We start from the raw sequence: 19,336 nt of genomic DNA, 5'->3' as shown, positions 1-19,336 counted from the left end.
TATAGGGAAAAGGAAAGATGATGGAGTCCTTGAGATGACATCTGGGTTATGCCTTTGGTCTCTCAGCGCTGACCTGCAAAACAGTCAGTGACTCTTGCATTGCTTTTCAGGCAGACTCAAGGAACACTTGCTGGTACTCAATTCCAGCAAGTAGAGCAACTTAGAAGCAGCTTATATTCTATTTTGGCTGTGGACTGGCTCTGGACTTCAAAAAGGCTGCTGTCTTCCATCACAAGCAGTTGGTCCTTCTTCTTAAAGCAAAACAAAACCAACTTTTAAACACAATTCCAGACCCCTTTTGTACACAGTCCACCAGGGTCAAGAGGTTTCCAGCTTCTTTTCAACTGCTTAATTACCTTTTCTTGTAAATGGATGTCTCTTCCAAGAAAAGCAATCAGAGTTCTTGCTTTGACCCTTTAAGGAACAGATTTGCACCAATTTTTGGGCTTCTCTCCATAGTTTCCGCTCATGCTGCTGAACACACCTGACGCCAGCAGGCATGGAAATCTCCACCCAGTGTCTTTTAAAACACACATTCTTCCAGCATGTTCTTATCCTTAAAGATGAACCATTTTCTTTGATTAAAATGTTCATCACAGTTTCATTTAAAATTGGAACTGCTCTCAAGTAAAATTAGAAAATGCTGCTCAATCAGATCACAGCTTGTATTGTGTCTAATCCTTCAACTAAACACTGCGGGTATGTTTTCATCTTCACCACATGGGTGGTAATCCAGCAGAGCAGATCCTCTGCCTGTTATAGAATTCCAATTCACCACCACCCACCAACCCCTTCCATTTCATTCCATTGAAAACAATGGAGTGATATCAGGCGGGTTCTGCAAAGAATGGGTGTTTTTTTTTTATTCATTCATGGGATGTGGACTTCACTGGCTGGGCCAGCACTTATTGCCCATCCCTAATTGGCCTTGAGAAGGTGGTGGTGAGCAGCCTTCTTGAACTGCTGCAGTCCATGTGGTGTAGGTACACCCACAGTGCTGTTAGGGAAGGAGATCCAGGATTTTGACCAGCGGCAGTGAAGGAACGGCGATATATTTCCAAGTTGGGATGGTGAGTGTCTTGGAGGGGAACTTCCAGGTAGTGGTGTTCCCATCTATCTGCTGCCCTTGTCCTTCTAGATGGTAGTAGTCGTGGGTTTGGAAGGTGCTGTCAAAGGAGCCTTGGTGAGTTTCTGCAGTACATCTTATAGACGACACACACTGCTGCTACAGTGCTTCTGTGGTTGGAGGGAGTGAATGTTTGTGGATGGGGTGCCAATCAACTGGGCTGCTTTGCCATGGATGGTGTCCAGCTTCTTGGTGTTGTTGGAGCTTCACTCATCCAGGCAAGTGGGGAGTATCCATCACATTCCTGACTTGTGCTTTGTAGATGTTGGGCAGGCTTTGGGGAATCAGGTGGTGAGTTACTCACAGCAGGATTCCTAGTCTCTGACTTGCTCTTGTAGCCATAGTATTTATATGGCTAGTCCAGTTCAGCTTCTGATCAATAGTAACCCCCAGTGTGTTGATAGTGAGGGATTCAGCAAATGTAATGTCATTGTATGTCAAGGGGCAATGGTTAGATTCTCTCTTGTTGAAAATGGTCATTGCCTGGCACTTTTGTGGTGCAAATGTTATTTGCCACTTGTGAGCCCAAGCCTGGATATTGTCCAGGTCTTGCTGCATTTGGACATGGATTGATTCAGTACCTGAGGAGTCACTAATGGTGCTGAACATTGTGCAATCATCAGCGAACATCCCCACTTCTGACTTTATGATGGAAGGAAGGTCATTGATGAAGCAGCTGAAGATGGTTGGGCCGAGGACACTACCCTGAGAAACTCCTGCAGTGATGTCCTGGAGCTGAAATGATTGAGATCAAACAACCACAGCCACCTTCCTTTGTGCATGGTTTGACTCCAACCAGCAGACTATTTTCCACATGATTCCCATTGACTACAATTTTGCTCCACCAGATTACAGGCCAGGCAGTGAAAATAAAAATTTACCTGTCCTTTCAGGTGTTGATTGACTTGTATATTTTAAGTAGAATTTAGGCAGAATTTTTCCCTCATCGGGCCCGCCCACCACGCCTGCACACGCAGGGTGAATGCACAGACCTGTTCCCCTAGTGGTGAGCCAAGCTTGGAGGGAAAGTGGGTTGGCAATAGTGCTACAACACTGCAACATTTTTCCTCCAACCTGCATTCCCTTCATGGTCAACTCTGCACAGAGTAATTGAAGTGCAAAGTTTACAATTATATGCATTTTCTCCTTTCTATGGAATGGCTCTTTTCATGGAGCTTTCTTTTTGGTTATAATGAACTTTGTAGAGGATGTCAGTGTTAGGAAGGAGAATATTTACACTATTTCCAGGCATCCAGGCAATGGTAACATTAAACAGTTTCAAGTTACATGCAGTACAGGTGAAAGTTCCTTTCACACTACTCAAATGAGACAACATAACTCCATTTGATTTTCTATTGCCCTGGACTTTGTAGATTTTCTAGGTCAGGTTGAAAATTTAGTACAAGTCAGTGCTGGGTAATTTTGTATTGCAGAGATGGAATTGGTAAAATCATTTCATGTTAGGCTCTTATAGTCATCAAGATCTTGTCAGGTAATGCAGAATTGCAGTCCAGGTCATAGGGCTGAAAGGATAATGGATGAAGAAAATTATGTTTCTCATATTGCATGTATAGAAGTTGATTATTATCTCAATTTTCTGGTTAGGTTAATAGATTTTTATTGAAACGATCAATTGTAATTTGCCTTAGAATATGCAATACAATATAAAACTGAAGATCCAATAATTCCAAGAATAAAATTCTCATTTAAAATACACATTGCCACTTCACTAAGGAACTCCTCCTTGCATAGCTTGTTTGGTTAGTTGATCCATACAGGGGCAGATGGGGACTTAATAGGCATTGATAAGAAAATAAAAAATAGGAACAGGAGAAGGACATATACCCCTCAAGCCTAAGTTCATGGCTGATCTGATCTTGGCCTCAACTCTATTTTCATGCCTGTTCTCCAGAACCCTTGGCTCCAAAATAGTTGAAGAATCTGTCTATCTCACCTTTGAATATATTCAATGACTCAGCTCCACTGCTCTCTGAGGTAAAGAATTCCAAAGATTCACGTCCCCCTGATAGAAGAAATTCCTCCCCATCTCCCATCTTAAATGATTGATCCCTTATTCTGAAATCAAGCCACCCGAGGTCTCAATTCCAACACAAAGGGAGTCATCCTCTCAGCATCTACTTATCAAAACCCCTCAGAATCTTATATGTTTCAATAAGATAACCTTTCATTTTTCTAAATTCCAGTGAGGATAAGGTCAACCTGCTCCACTTTTCCTCCTAAGACGACACCTGCGTCGCAGGAATCAACTTAGTGAGCCTTCTCTAAGCTGCGTAAAATGCAAGTAGATTCCTCCTTAGATAAGGGGACCAAAACTATATGCAGCACTCCAGATGTGGTCTCATCAAAACCCTGTACAGTTGTAGCAAGATTTCCCTACTTTTATACTCCGTTCACCTTGCCACAAAGGTAGACATTCCATTTGACTTCCTAATTATTTGCTGTACCTGTATATTAAGTTCTTGTGTTTTATTTACGAGAACAACTGGATTCCTCTGGTTGACAAAGAAATTAAAATGTTGAGTAAATTATAAGGAGGGAACATGGAGCAGAGTGAGTCAAGTTCAGAAATAGACCAATGTAAAGCACACAAAAAAAACAAATAGTGCAAATCTAGGAAATAGAAATAAGGACAGAAAATTCTTCAAATGCACAGATGTCAATCACCACCTGAAAAATAATATTTGTTTAAAATTCTGGAGCAGCCGCCCATCAGAAATTTTAGCATTCTCTTTAAGATGTATCATTGGGCTGATGCAAGAACTACAAAACATTTAAGTGCTGTGCAATGGGCTTCACATTCTCTTGCTTTCGGCAAGGTATAGGTCTCACTGAGCCTAAACAGATAATGAACTGGGCTGAAGTCCCAGGGCATCCTGGGAACCCCCTCAGACATGACCCCACAATCCTCCATCGACTTAATGGGGAAAGACTAAGAAGCACCACCTTACACCAAAATGCATTTTGGGAGGGAAGATACGAGGGATGGAAACCTGGTAGATCTGTGTTCCAGCTCAGATTGCAGCCCATTGTTGGCATCTCAGAGTTGCACAGGTTAACTGCCCTTACCAGGCCCTGGAACTTTGGGCCCAATGTCTTGTTGGGCAAAATTCCTCTGTTGTGATGTGGATAGCAAAATTAGAAATCACTTGTAAAGATCATGTTCATGATTTTGGTGGGCATATCACACAATGAAAATTATCCACCAATATCTCAGAATTGCTGATTGTTTACTCAGCTCCAAGCTGATTTTATATTATGCTGAGTGTTATGTTAGTGCCACCTGCTCCTGATGTCTGGATTTTGTGCAGCTGGCGGCAACACTATGACAGGATTTGCTGCGGCCACCGCCAGGGAGAACCAGCAATTTTGTCAAGTTGTTGCTGCCAGCTGATTGATATTCATGCATCAGGAGGTGACAACGCTAGCACAGCACTAAAGTAGTATAAATCAGGTCTATGTGAGAACTTGTATTCTTTAAACCCATAGTTGAAGAGGAGACAACTGAACTCGAAGAAGAAGAAGTGGAAGCAGAAAAAACTGAAGACATTCACGCTGAAGTGGAACAACCTCAACAACAGGAGGATACTGCCAGAGCTACATCACCATCCATAAATCCAACAGGTCCAATACCCCCAAACACAGCTGCATTGGCATCAGAAGAGGGAACTGATCCATTGCCAACAGATACTGTTCAGCAGGTAATATTTATTCATTTATTGATGTTAACAACTCGTGACAAACATTAAAACTTTCCAGAAACTGTAGATTATTTTATTGGGATATTTTCCTAGGGACAGATGGATGCTTTCTTTAGCTGATAAATGTTTTAATGTTTTCAGTGAAATGAGCTTTCCTTTACATCAAGATTCCTCAGAAGAAAAAGGATAGGCTATAAGCAAGGACAAAAGGTCTGTAGATCCCTAATTTTTATATTATTTCGGTAGGCATTTCAGAGCTATGATAATCTCATAAAGATGGAAACCACTTGGCTGGTCTAGCTTTCATTTTGTAAGTTTCCCCTTCCTATAGTGATTTACAAAGCTCAGTGATATTGCAACTTCAATAAAAACCTAACCAGTTGCTAAGTACAAGGGATAATGTTTCTAGGAAAAATCTTGCATATGCTTGGCATACATGGCCTAGAATTCTACTAATGGCACAATTAAAGTGTTTTTTGCTGTTGTACTGAAGCAGAGCCAGCCAGTGGAACATGTTTCTTAAGTTTCCTAACCGCATTTGAATAACTATTTGCAGTTGCAAATGCAGCTTTAGCCTTGCTCATGGAGCAAGCCCAATGTGGCAAAAGCTGAAAATCTAGAATGAACACTCAAGTGAAAAGCATATGCACAGTTTAAGGTTCTACTAGGTATACAGGTGTGCATAGCAATGATGTCATACAATTAGCAACATGTGGTGGGAAATATGGGACTAGAAAGTTCCAACTCAAGTCCTGTCAAATTATTCCTTTTAAAGAGTTTAGTGCCCAAGCCTGCTGCTCCGCCAACATTGTCTGGCTGGATAAACAATACTTATAGAGCACAAGGTCTTGGTCCCGATTTCCGTTCCCTGCCTCCTTGCCCGAAGTGGACATGCTACTTGATCAGAGTGTGGAACTCAATATGATTTAATATAAATTAAGGTTATATGCTTGTATTTTAGTTACCTGCCTTGGTACTTTGATTGGTCTGTTAGTAATTATTTAAATTTGTAATATATATGTGAAACTTAGCTTTAATCTCACTTTTACAAAGTGACTATTAATTTCCAGCTGCTATTTTCACAACTTTTATTTTACCACAGTAAGAAATCCCACTATGTCAGTAGTTCAGTGGTAACCCACTAAATACGACCCAGAATGATCCTAGGGCAATCCCATAACTGTGTTGAGTTAGCTGACATCAATGGGACAGGGACTGGGGGATACAGTTGGTCCTTTGAGTCCCTCGGCTAAGGAGGGAAAGTTAGATGGAATCTGCCTTCCTAACTGCAGTGATCTAGCTGGAAAGTACACATGTATGGGCGTTGGATGCAGTTTGGGCTCAGCTATCATAGCTTCCCTCTGCAAAATAGAATAACTTCCCATAAGTCTGGACTTTCCTCTCTGATGGGATCACTATGATGGAATAGACTTTCTGATCATCTGACTGTCCAATGTTGACTCTGCCAAATTTACCAAGTTTCATTTACATATTATAGGGTTTATCAACTCTATTTGGGAGCTCACCATTATGGGATGCGAAATAGTAAGTTGCTGTAGGATTTAAATGCTGGAGCTTAAAGGTGTATATTTTTGAGAAAGTAGGATTGAAATGATATCTCAGAGGCTGTTGCAGGACACAGACTTCCAAGCTTTTCAGACTTATTGGTGGGGAAATGCTTTTGGGCAAAATGAACCTAGGGAGAGAGGCCCAATTTGGGATTAAGAGGACAGAGCAGTGTAGAGCAGAAGGAGGTACCCAGGACAGTAAGTACCAACTTCATTATTGCATGTATGTTACACAATGCAACAAGGAGTTTAATAACTTTAACAAGGTAAGGCAAGGCAAGTCAGCAATACTTTCCAAAATATACTGCACTCAATCAGTCTGCCTCTTACAACCACCTTCCACTTACTGCATTGAAGAGTTCACCATGAAGATCCAAGAAGTACTACAGGATGTTTTACTCACAATCTTCCAAAAGTAGACAGGCAAAAGAGTTGAAAAAAGGGAAGTCAGAGGTCAGATTCCATCTGCCCTCAGAGCAACATGAGAGATTCAGCAGCCATTAAAGAAATTTGCTGTTATCTAACAAGGCCAACCTTAGTTCCAAAAAGCACTTCGTGAAATTCAACAGCCATCCACATCAGACGCACCTAACACTCGGATAATAACCAACCAAAGCACTTGGCTAAGTTTAAAAAGGTAATAATATATCATAAAACACCACAAAGGGAAAGAATGAATGGATTTTGGCTAAAGTTATGGTTGCATTAGAGCTGTTCTGGCAAGTTTTTGACGAGATGACATGGAGGAATGTCACTTTTACTGATGTACACATAGAAGTGTCTACAAGTGATGGGATCTTTGTATAGCCAAGCCTTGATCTCCCATGATCTGGAGTCCAAGCTTTGGACACTGTGATGCATCAGGGAGGAGCAGAGTTACCTGAAAACTTTGTTCCAGTAGGAAGTCACACCCTTTAGACTAGTTTTTTGTCAGATTTGGTACATGATCAGGATCAAGAGCGTTTGACTAGAAGAGGGGAAGGTCTGGGGAATGAGTAGGTAACTATGAAGGAGCCTCAGCCCTTGCAATTGTCCAACAGGTTTAATGTACTTGCAGCTTATGTGGATGAGAGCAGGGACTGCAGGGGGAATGAGCAAACTGACTGCCGGCACTGTGGTGCAGGGGGACCAGTCAAGTGGCAAGAAATGTAATTGTAGTAGAGAATTGTATAGTTAGGGGAATAGACATTGAGATGACATTTGACCCAGAAGCAGTTGTAATTTCTTTAAAATATTTGAGGAATCTGTAGTTGTTTTAAGAATGGTTGAAAAAGATGTTGACGAGTTTGCATCAATTGTAAAGGCATCAACTGTAATTTTCTTGGATAATGAGAAACACTGGTCCATGTGATCTGGTGAGGAAGTTAACTAAAAAGCTGATTGACCAAACACAGAAAAGACTGAAAAAAAGGCCACTGTTGCAAAGAACAAAGGAGATCTATGCAGAGAGGAGAACAGAGAGGGTACATTCACAACCCAGAATGAGAAAACAGTAGAAATTTGGAAACAAGAATATTGGTCTGAACTGATCTTGTATGCCTTAAAATGGCACACCAGTAAAAACTGCAAAATAAGAGTATAGGTCCAAACTGTTTTTTCCCACTGGGTCCATGTGGGTATCAACCACATAGTTGGGACTAAGAAAGAGGTTCTGTTGAGGGAGTATGAGCAGCTAGGGGCTAAATTAAAAAGCAGAATCACACAGTTAATAATTTCTGGATTACTAACTAGACCATGAGCAAATTGGCATAGGATAAATAAGATCAGAGTTAAATATGTGGTTCAAAGAATGGTGTAGGAGAAATGGGTTTCAATTCATGAGGCACAGGCACCAGTGCTGGGCAAGAGAAAGATGTACCACTGGGACTTCCTTTCACCTGAACCATGTTGGGACCAGTATCCTGTCAAATCATATAAGTAGGGCTGCAGACAGGGCTTTAAACTAAATAGTTAGGTTCATTTTTTATTCGTTCATGGGACATGGGCATTGCTGGCTAGGCCAGCATTTATTGCCCACCCCTAATTGCCCTTGAGAAGATGGTGCTGTGCTGCCTTCTTGAACCATTGCAGCCTATGTGAGGGGAAATTTGGAAAGTTAAAGCGAAAGGACAAGGCAGTAGTGCAGGATAATGTTATGGGTAGTGATAACCACAGTTTAACAGGAAGGGACAGAGTGTACAAACATAACAGTGCACCAGCAAATAAGGTCAGAATATGCAGAATTAAAGACTCCTTACCTGAATATATGCAGCTTTCATAACAAGATGGATGAATTGATAGCAAATGGAAATAAATGAAGATGATATGGCAGCCATTACAGAGGCATGGTTGCAAGGTGACCAAGGCTGGGACCAGAATATTCAAGGGTATTTGACATTTAGAAGGATGGGAAGAAAGGAAAAGGAGGTGAGGTAGTTCTGTTAATACAAGATGAGATCGGTACAATAGTGAGAAATTATCTTGGTTCAGTAGATCAAGCTGTAGAATCTGGATGGAGATAATGAATACCAAAGGAAAGTGTTACTAGTGGAAGTTGTGTAAAGGCCTCTAACAGTTGCTACATAATAATGGAAGATTTTAACCCTTGTTCCGATTAGATGAATCAAATTGGCAAATTTAGCTTGGAGCTTGAGTTCATAGAACGTTTGGGACAATTTCCTAGAACAGTACATTCTAGAATCAACCAGGGGCTGGCTATTTTAGACCCAGTAATATGTAATTAGACAGGATTAATTAATGACCTCTAGGCGAGAGTAATCATAACGTGGTAAAATTTCACATTCGGTTTGAAGGTCAGAATGTGGGTCTGAAACTAATGCCTTAAACTTAAATAAAGGCATTTAGAAGGTATAAATATAGAATTGATTAATGCGGACTGGGAAAATAAATTAAAAGGTAAAACAGTAGAGATGCAGTGGCAGACATTTAAGGATACATTTTGTAACTCTCAATATATATTCCAGTGAGAAAGGAAGACTCTACAAGAAGGATGCACCATCCGTGGGTAACTAAGGGAGCTAAGGATGGTATCAGATTGAAGGGAAAGATGTACAATGCTGCAATGGGTCGTGGTAGGCCAGAAGATTGGGAAAAGTTTAGAAACCAGCAAGGGTGACTAAAAGAAAGAGAGGAAACTAAAGTATGAGAGAAAACTAGCAAGAAATTTAACAACAGATATTAAGAGTTTCTACAATTATATAAAAAAGAAGAATAGGTAAAGTGAGCATTGGTACATTAAAGGGTGACACTGTGGTCTAATAATTGGAAACAAGGGAATGGCAGAGATTTTGGACAAGTATTTTATGTCCGCCTTCAGAGTAGAAGACACAAAAAAAATCCCAAGAATAAGAGAAAATCAAGAGACAAAGAGGAGGAGGAACTTAAGATAATCACGACTGCTAGAGAAGAAGTGCTGGGAAAGCTAATGGGACCAAAGGCTGACAAGTTCCCAGCACCTGATGGCCTGCATCCTAGGATCTTATAAGAAGTGGCTGCAGAGAGAGTGTATGTAGTGGTTGTGATCTTCCAAAATTCCTGAGGTTCAGGAAAGGATCCAGAGGATGGAAAACCTTGGATGTAACACCTCTGTTCAAGAGAGGGAAGCAGAAAGTAGGAACTCTAGGCTAGTTAGCCTATTGTCTGTTATTGGGAAAATGCTGCCATGACCCCCCTTGCACTGTAGCCCTTATCCCGAGGTTTCCTTCCTCAATTGGCACTGTCACACTTGCCCTGCCACCACAAGCCAGCCATGGCAAAGCCGCTGTGGAGTCATTCCCCACAGAATCCACAGAGCCACTTCCTTGAATTGGGATCATCGTGCGTGCCGCGCAAAGTTATGTGCACTCACCTCCGAGTCCCCCAGGTCACCAGGTGTACGCCTTTTAAAGGTAGTTGTAAATCACGTCTTCATAAAATCACACTGACATAGGCTTTAAATTTGACTGGGGGGGCGGCCGGTGATTCAAGCATGTGGCCACAATAATGAGATGCAAATGCATTTCCCAATGTTTGACTGCAGGAAACACGGCCTGCCATTGATGGAGGGAGGGGACAATCGCTTCCTGGATTCACATCACCAGGAAATGCGCTTAGAGTCTTCTTGTGAGATTCCCGATCCTGCCACCAAGCCCACCCATCGAGCACTGAATATCCTTGTGGGACGTTCGATGGTAGAAAACGCAGCCTGTCATTGATGGGGGGAGGGGACAATCGCTTCCTGGATTTAAAAGCGGACTGTTATTTAAATGGGGAGAGATTGCAGAATGCTGCAGTACAGAGGGACCTGGGTGTCCTTGTACATGAGTCACAAAAAGTTATCATGCAGGAACAGCAAGTAACTAGGAAAGCAACTGAAACGTTGGCCTTTAATGCAAAGGGAATGAAATATAAAGCTAGGGTGAGACTTCACTTAGAGCACTGTATACAGCACTCCTTACTTAAGGAGCGATATACTTGCATTGGAAGCAATTCAGAGAAGGTTCATCGGGCTGATTCTTGGGATGAAGGGGTTGTCTTATGAGGAAAGGTTGAGCAATTTGGGCCTATACTCATTGGACTTTGGAAGAATGAGAGCTGATCTTATTACAACAAATAAGCTTGGATTTTTATAATGGTGAGGTTTCTCTTCCCGCCATTCAAGGAGTCAGTGACAAACACATCCCTGCCAATACTGGCTGGCCTACAGCCATTTAAAACTCCAACAAGCACTAATTGACTGACTATGGGACTTCCATCCTCACTCTGGAGGAAGTCCTGTCTCATAGAACTGCTGGCCAATCTTATTGGTCAGCCATTTCTAGCCCCAGCAGTGCCAGAATTGCAGTGGATAGGACTGGGACTGCAATCAGTCCTCAGAGTCTAAGTCCTGGGAGTCCAGGACCAAATAAATTGTGGGCTCTCAGGGTGAGGAGGGGAGGTGAGGCTTGGGGAGGGCTGGTGGGCAGAGGGGTGTGGGTGGGGTGTTGTTGGAGAGATCAGGGGGTGAGGGGGCGCCTGCAGGTGCCAGGCCTTGTGTGGAGGTGGGAGGGGCAGCCGATGTTGAAAGGAGGTTGTTGATGGAAGCGCTCCCCCTCCTCCCTGCCTGAGGCCTGGGCTGGGTCATTTTCTGAGTTAAACCTGCCCCTGAACTTCTCTCGCCAGCTTGAAAATTTAGGCTGGGCAGAAACGATCATTAGGTGGTCATTAAGGCCTCTTAAGGGCCTCATTTGGGGCAAGGGCAGGTGGGCTGGTCTAGGCCTTGCCTGTGCCTCAGTAATATTATGGAGAGATCGGGCAGGCAGGAGTCTAGTGGGAAGGAATTGTACAAGCTCCTGCCCGACCACCCACTGTCTAAACCTGCTGACAGGGGAACATAAAATTCTTCCCATTAGATTCTGAGGGGGCTTGATAGGGTCAATGCTGAGAGGACACTCCCCCTCATGGGGGAATCTAGAACTAGGGGGTACAGTTTCAAAATAAGGGCGTTCCCATTTAAAATGGATATGAGCAGGGATTTCTGCTTTCAAAGGACCGTTAGTATTTGGAATTCTCTTCCACAGACAGCAGTGGATGTCATTGAATATATTCACTGCTGAGTGAGAGAGATTTTTGATCTACAAGGGAGTAAAGGGTCTTGGGGTGATGGGGGTGGGGGATGGGGGGTGGGGGCGTGCAGGCAGGAAAGTGGATTAAAGCCACAATCAGATCAACCATAATCTTATTAAATGGTGGCGCAGACTTGAGATGCTGAATGGCCTATTCCTGCCCCTGTTACTTATGATATCATGATCCATCCAAACATCTGTCTTGCTGGCCCAAGGAGAATGAATACAGTTGGCCACCTTAAAAAAAAGAGTTTTATTAACTTCCAGAAGAATGAGCATTCATGTTTATGATTTGGTGCTGCTGGTTTTGAAAGTGTGAAAGCTTTTTCTATTGCTTTAGATGTTAGACTTGATCACAAATGGCCACAATCCTGGGATATAAGCAGAAAATGCTGGAAATATTCAACAGGCCTTCCAGAATCTGTGGAGAGAGAAACAGAGGGCTGCATTTTTCAACCGGTCAGAGTCCAGATCAGAGGCGTGGTTGGGGGAGTGGGGGGAGTGGGCATGCAATTTGGCATGGCCAGCCTCTGTACCAGATCCCTGCGATGATCTAAACCCTGAGTGATTTTGAAAGAGGTCAACTTGGGGTTGGAAGAGCTACTTTCTGGCAAGTAGTGGGTAGTCAATTGAAGCCAATTAGAATGAATTAGGGGGCCTCGTAAGGCCTGTTCCCATGCTAACTGGAACTTCCAATCAACAATGAGGCATTAAAATTTTGCCCAGCATGACTGGGCACTGCAATTTCAGAGTGGCAGGATTCTCTGAAGTCCAAAGAGCCTGGTGAAAGGCCACAGGCCTGAAACATTAACTCTGGGATGAATTTTTAATCATGGGTCAGGAAACAGGAATGGGTCAGGAGGCGTTAGTGGTGATCTTTTGGGAATCACTCGCATCAGGGAGGGTCCCAGAGGACTGGAAAATCGCTAATGTAACCCCCCTGTTTAAGAAGGGAGTGAGGCAAAAGATGGGAAATTACAGGCCGATTAGCCTGACCTCGGTCATTGGTAAGATTTTAGAATCCATTATTAAGAATGAGATTTCAGAATACTTGGAAGTGCATGGTAAAATCGGGCAAAGTCAGCAAGGTTTCATCAAGGGGAGGTCATGCCTGACAAATCTGATGGAATTCTTTGAGGAGGTAACAAGTAGATTAGACAAAGGAGAGCCAATGGATGTTATCTATTTGGACTTCCAGAAGGCCTTTGACAAGGTGCCGCACAGGAGGCTGCTCAGTAAGATAAGAGCCCATGGCGTAAGAGGCAAGGTATTAGCATGGATAGAAGGTTGGCTGTCTGGCAGGAGACAGAGAGTGGGGATAAGGGGGTCCTTCTTAGGATGGCGGCTAGTGATTAGTCGAGTTCCGCAGGGGTCAGTGTTGGGACCACAACTTTTCACTTTATACATTAATGATCTAGATGAAGGAACTGAGGGCATCCTGGCTAAGTTTGCAGATAATACAAACATAGGTGGAGGGACAGGTAGTATTGAGGAGGTGGGGAGGCTGCAGAAGGATTTGGACAGGTTAGGAGAATGGGCAAAGAATTGGCAGAAGGAATACAATGTGGGCAAGTGTGAGGTCATGCACTTTGGTAGGAAGAATAGAGGCATGGACTATTTTCTAAATGGGGAGAGAATTCAGAAATCTGGAGTGTAAAGGGACTTAGGAGTCCTAGTCCAGGATTCTCTAAAGGTTAACCTGCAGGTTGAGTCGGTAGTTAGGAAGGCAAATGCAATGTTGGCATTTATTTCAAGAGGACTAGAATATAAAAGCAGGGAGGTGCTGCTGAGGCTTTATAAGGCTCTGGTCAGACCACATTTAGAATATTGTGAGCAATTTTGGGCCCCGTATCTCAGGAAGGATGTGCTGGCCCTGGAGAGGGTCCAAAGGATGTTCACGAGAATGATCCCAGGAATGAAAGGCTTAACATATGAGGAATGTTTGAGGACTCTGGGTCTATACTCGATGGAGTTTAGAAGGATGAGGGGGGATCTGACTGAAACTTACAGACTACTGAAAGGCCTGGATAGAGTGGACGTGGGGAAGATGTTTCCATTAGTAGGAGAGACTAGGACCCGAGGGCATAATCTCAGAGTAAAGGGAAGACCTTTTAGAACAGAAATGAGGAGAAACTTCTTTAGCCAGAGAGTGGTGAAAATATGGAATTCATTGCCACAGAAGGCTGTGGAGGCCAGGTCATTGAGTGTATTTAAGACCAAGATAGATAGGTTCTTGATTGGTAAGGGGATCAAAGGTTACGGGGAGAAGGCGAGAGAATGGGGTTGAGAAACATATCAGCCATGATTAAATGGTGGAGCAGACTTGATGGGCTGATTGGCCTAATTTCTGCTCCTATGTCTTATGGTCTTAAGGTAACAGAAACCAGGACCAGGTTGATATGGTGGGCTCAGGGCCAGAAAGGGAGCATGGCACAATGGATCAATGAAGGAGCACCTCCCCTCCACCCCTCACCACTCCACAACACCACAACATGAATGGCAGCTGGCCATCCCCTGGAGGAGTTGCCCCTCTGGGATCATGGCCAAGGAGACATTTAAAAAACCAAATGACTTACTGCCATTTATCCCTCGCTCTCTGCACCCTCACATTGGCAGCTCCCACCTCAGCAGATGGGAATGCCAATCTCTGAACGCTGGAGGACCCCCACTAGCCTTCCAGCATCTGGAGCTTGCCTGCTGTCCCTGACTGGATGGCAAGACCACTCCCCGGCCTTTAATTGGTTGGAATATTGGAAATTATGATGAGCGTGTTTAAAGCATGTTGTGAGGGATGAGAACCCAGAACCCAGAACCAACCACCATTTCTGTTTCCTGACCCCTGACTAAAATTTCAGCCCAGAGTTAATGTTTCAGACCTGTGGCCTTTCACCAGGCTCTTTGGACTTCAGAGAATCCTGCCACTCTGAAATTGCAACGCCCGGTCATGCTGGGCCAAATTTTAACTCTTTTAAAATACACTCAATTACACAGCATTAAAATTGGGCTCACTATCTCAGGTTGTCTGTAGAAAACATAACAAACTGACAAACAATGCATCTATCACCTGCTTTATAAAATGCGCACAATGGCTAATGGTACAAATGCTTTGCCACCACCAATGAGTTTTCAATCAGTTTTCATCCTTGCCTGATCTGAAAATCAAGCTGTAAATATACTTTTAATTTCACGGAAGTAGTGCGTGCTCACTTCTCAGCTACTGAGAATATTGGAATCTGCTTCATATGTCAGTTTTTAATCAGCAAACATTGAGCAAGCCCACCTCCCTTCAGAGCATGCCTCAAGTACTACTGCTAACAGAAACTCCAGGATAATCATGGAGGGTTGGCAACACTAAGAGGCAGAGACTGACATCTGAAGATAAAGGCTCGAGTCTATTAATTGCAAGATTTGGGGAGGGCATGAAGGGGAGCAGTGCTCAGTCTCGGTGCATTAGTAACCACAACTGTGTTGGAGCTGCACTGAAAGCAGAAAGGAGGGGAAAAAATAGATCATAGAAAAGGAAAAGAAAGAACCTAGGGTGGCATTTTAGAGCTGGTGGTGAAAGGAGATGAAATAGGTAGGGAAAGTGTCAGCATGAACTATGGTTGACGGTATCATGGAAGTAGTAAAATATGGACTAGGACATAGAAGGATGACAAAATCACCAGCTTAATCTGGATCATAAAAGGAACAGAGTGCCAGCTTGAATTGACTTGAAGGAAAAGAGTGTCGGTGTGAACTGGGATGGTTGAAACATGATTCTCCGCGAAAGAGTGGGTAAGTTTTTTTTTATTCTTTCACAGGATGTGGGCATTGCTGGCTTGGCGAGTATTGAGTGCCTATCCCTAATTGCCCTTGAGAAGGTGGTGGTGAGCTGCCTTCTTGAACTGCTGCAGTCCATGTGCTGTAGGTACACCCACAGTGCTGTTAGGGAAGGAATTTCAGGACTTTGACCCAGTGATAGTAAAGGAACAGTGATATATTTCCAAGTCAGGATGGTGAGTGGCTTGGAGGACAGTTTGCAAGTGGTGGTGTTTCCATGCATCTGCTGCCCTTGTCCTTCTAGGTGCTAGTGTTCACCGGCTTGGAAGGTGCTGCAGAAGAAGCCTGGGTGAGTTGCTGCAGTTCATCTTGTAGATGGTACATACTGTTGCTACGGTGTGTCGATGGTGGAGGGAGTGAATGTTTGTGGATGGGGTGCCAATCAAGTAGACTGCTTTCTCCTGGATGGTGTCAAACCTCTTGAGTGTTGTTGGAGTTGCACTCATCCAGGCAATTGGAAAGTATTCCATCACACTCCTGTCTTGTGCCTTGTAGATGGCAGACAGGCTTTTGGGAGTCAGGAAGTGAGTTACTCACTGCAGAATTCCCCACCTCTGACCTGCTCTTGTAGCCACAGCATTTATAAGGCTGATCCAGTTCAGTTTCTGGTCAATGGTAACTCCAAGATGTTGATAGTGGGGGATTCAGCAATGGTAATGCCATTGAATGTCAAGGGACGATGGTTAGATTCTCTCTTATTGGAGATGGTCATTGCCTGGCACTTTTGTGGCACAAATGTAACTTGCCACTTGTCAGCCCAAGCCTGGATACACCAAGTCTTGCTGCACATGAGCATGGACTGCTTCAGAGGAGTTGTGAATGGTGCTGACTATCGTGCAGTCATCAGCGAATATGCCAACTTCTGACCTTTTGATGGGTGGAAGGTCATTGATGAAGCAGCTGAAGATGGTTGGGCCTAGGACACTACCCTGAGGAACTCCTGCAGTGATGTCCTGGGACTGAGATGACGGACCTCCAACAGCCACAACCATCTTCTTCTGTGCTAGGTATGACTAGGTGACAGTTTTGCGAGGGCTCCTTGATATCACATTTGGTCAAATGCTGCCTTGATATCAAAAGCAATCACTCTCACCTCACCTCTTGAATCCAGCTCTTTTGTCCATATTTAGGCTAAGGCTGTAATGAGGTCAGGAGCTGAGTGGCCCTGGTGGAACCCAAACTGAGCATCAGTGAGCGGGTTATTTCTGAACAAGTGCCACTTGATAGCACTGTCAATCCCCTTCCATCACTTTACTGATGATCAGGAGTTGACTGATGGGGCGGTAATTGGCTGGTTTAATTGGCCTGATGTTTGTGGACAGGACATATCTGGGCAATTTTCCACAAAATCAGGTAGATGCCAGTGTTGTAGCTGACTGCAACAACTTGGTTAGGGACACAACAAGTTCTGGAGCACAAGTCTTCAGTACTATTGCCAGAATATTGCCAGGGCCCATAGCCTTTGCAGTATCCAGTGCCATCAGCCATTTCTTGATATCACGTGACTACCACCCTGCCACCCAATTACACCCCCCCACCAGACATGACCACTCCCACCCCCAATGACCTGGCTCCCTCAGCTACCTGACTAACTCCCAACCAGACTTGACAAACCCCCCGACCAGCCGACTACCACCCCAGACTAGACCCAACTACCAACCTCCAACAACCCCCAACCATCTAATTAGCCCCCAACCGGACCCAATTTCCCCCTGTCTCAACTTATCATTCTTTCCACCTCACCCATCTCACTCACCTCACCCCCTATCCACCTCACCCACTCACGCATCTACCCACCTCCCTCACCTACCCACATCATCCACCTACCCACCTCACCCACTCACCCGCATACCAACCTCACCCAACTCACCTACTCAGTCACCCACCCATTCACTCATTCATCCATTCACTAACCCAGTGCAAGATTTGGGCCTGAATTTTCCCCTCGTTGGGTGCACGCGATTGGCGGGCCCGGGAGCATTCAGGAAATGGGCCCCCAACCACGATCAGCCCCCCCACTTCAATTTCACATGGGCTGGCCAATTACCAGCCAGCCAGCGTGAAACACATACTGAAAAGCTCAATGCTGCCAGGGTGGGGGCGGGAAGAGGGAGGGTGACAACATCACCGCGGGTGCTGGCGAACGCTTCCAGTGAGCTACCTAAAGGCAGACAGCTGCCTCAGGGAGCTGCAGAGCTCTAAATAATAAAATGAAGCATGAAAAAGCTGTAAAAAATGTCCATGCAGCGCTATCAAGCACTTGAAAGCATACCTCATAAAAATGCTGTGCCCAGGTATTTCTTTTTATTTTACTTCCTAATGGAGATTTCATCCCACCCTGAGGGATTCATCAAAAATATAAATGCCACCTGGTCGACTGACCCATCTGCCAACCATAAGGTTGGATAGGCCACGAAAAATCACGTTCAATTGCACCATTAATGGGCTTAATTGCCCTTTTAACTCTCGGCGGGTGCTCTTCCCACTGCCGAGTGCACCTACTGGGTGAAATGTGACATCAGGATATTCACCCAGCATCATTTCGTGCGATTTTATGCCCAATCAGGTCGTGCGTGTGCCCACCTGCGGAACATAAAATTCTGCCCTTGGACCTTTAAAAACTTACCTGAATCTATTTGTTGTGAAAAAGGGGCATGTCCCCCCTTTTTCCAAATCTTCTTGCATCCAACCAATCTTCTCCACGGATGGCTGAGCAGACCCTTCAATGCTTCAGATGGAATCGGAAGACATGATTGAAAAATCGTAAAAATGTCAAGTAGCAAAAATCTTCGTGGGCAACAAGAGTGTGAACATAAGGACATAAGGAATAGGAGCAGGAGTAGGCCATTCGGCCCCTCAAACCTACCCCACCATTCAATAAGATCATGGCTGATATGCTCCAGGCCTCAACTCCTCTTTCGTGCCAGCTCCTTATAGCCCTCAACATCCTGATATTTCAAAAATCTATCTAACTCCTCTTTAAATACTTTGTGATCTAGCCTCCACAATTCTCTGGAGTAGAGAATTCCAGACATTCACTATCCTCTGAAAGAAGAAATTCCTTCGCATCTCAGTTTTAAATGAGTGTCCCCTTATTCTGTAACTATGTCCCCTATTTTGAGATTCCTCCACCAGTGAAAACATCTTCTTAACACCTACCCTGTCAAGCCCCCTCAGAATCTTGTACGTTTCAATAAGATCACCCCTCATTCTTCTAAGCTCCAATGAAGAAAGGCCCAATCTGTTTAGCCGTTCTTGATAAGTCAACCCCTTCATCCCAGGAATCAGTCTAGTGAATGTCCTTTGAACTGCCTCCAATGCCAGTATACCCTTTCTTAAATACGGGGACAAGACTGTACACAGCACTCCAGGTGCTGCCTCATCAACACCCTGTATGGTTGTAACGAGACTTCCCCATTTTTTAATTCCAACATACCTCCTAGCAATATAGGCCAAAATTCCATTTGCTTTCCTAGTTTCTTGCTGCACCTGCATGCTAACTTTTTGTGTTTCATCACA

The 19,336-nt window shown here is 44.0% G+C and overlaps 1 protein-coding gene across 2 annotated transcripts in view; it reads left to right on the top strand.

The window, feature by feature from the left end:
- Positions 1-19,336, top strand: part of trim55a (tripartite motif containing 55a) — a 104,132-nt gene that overhangs the window by 66,288 nt on the left and 18,508 nt on the right. For both annotated transcript variants that reach the window (XM_041190476.1, XM_041190475.1), the window contains exon 8: positions 4,634-4,845. In XM_041190476.1, the coding sequence (XP_041046410.1) occupies positions 4,634-4,845 (212 nt within the window). The remainder of the gene's footprint in view (positions 1-4,633; positions 4,846-19,336) is intronic.

Source organism: Carcharodon carcharias, chromosome 6 (genome assembly GCF_017639515.1).
Source record: "Carcharodon carcharias isolate sCarCar2 chromosome 6, sCarCar2.pri, whole genome shotgun sequence".
Lineage (NCBI taxonomy): Eukaryota > Metazoa > Chordata > Chondrichthyes > Lamniformes > Lamnidae > Carcharodon > Carcharodon carcharias.
This window is presented reverse-complemented; position numbering and strand designations above follow the sequence as displayed.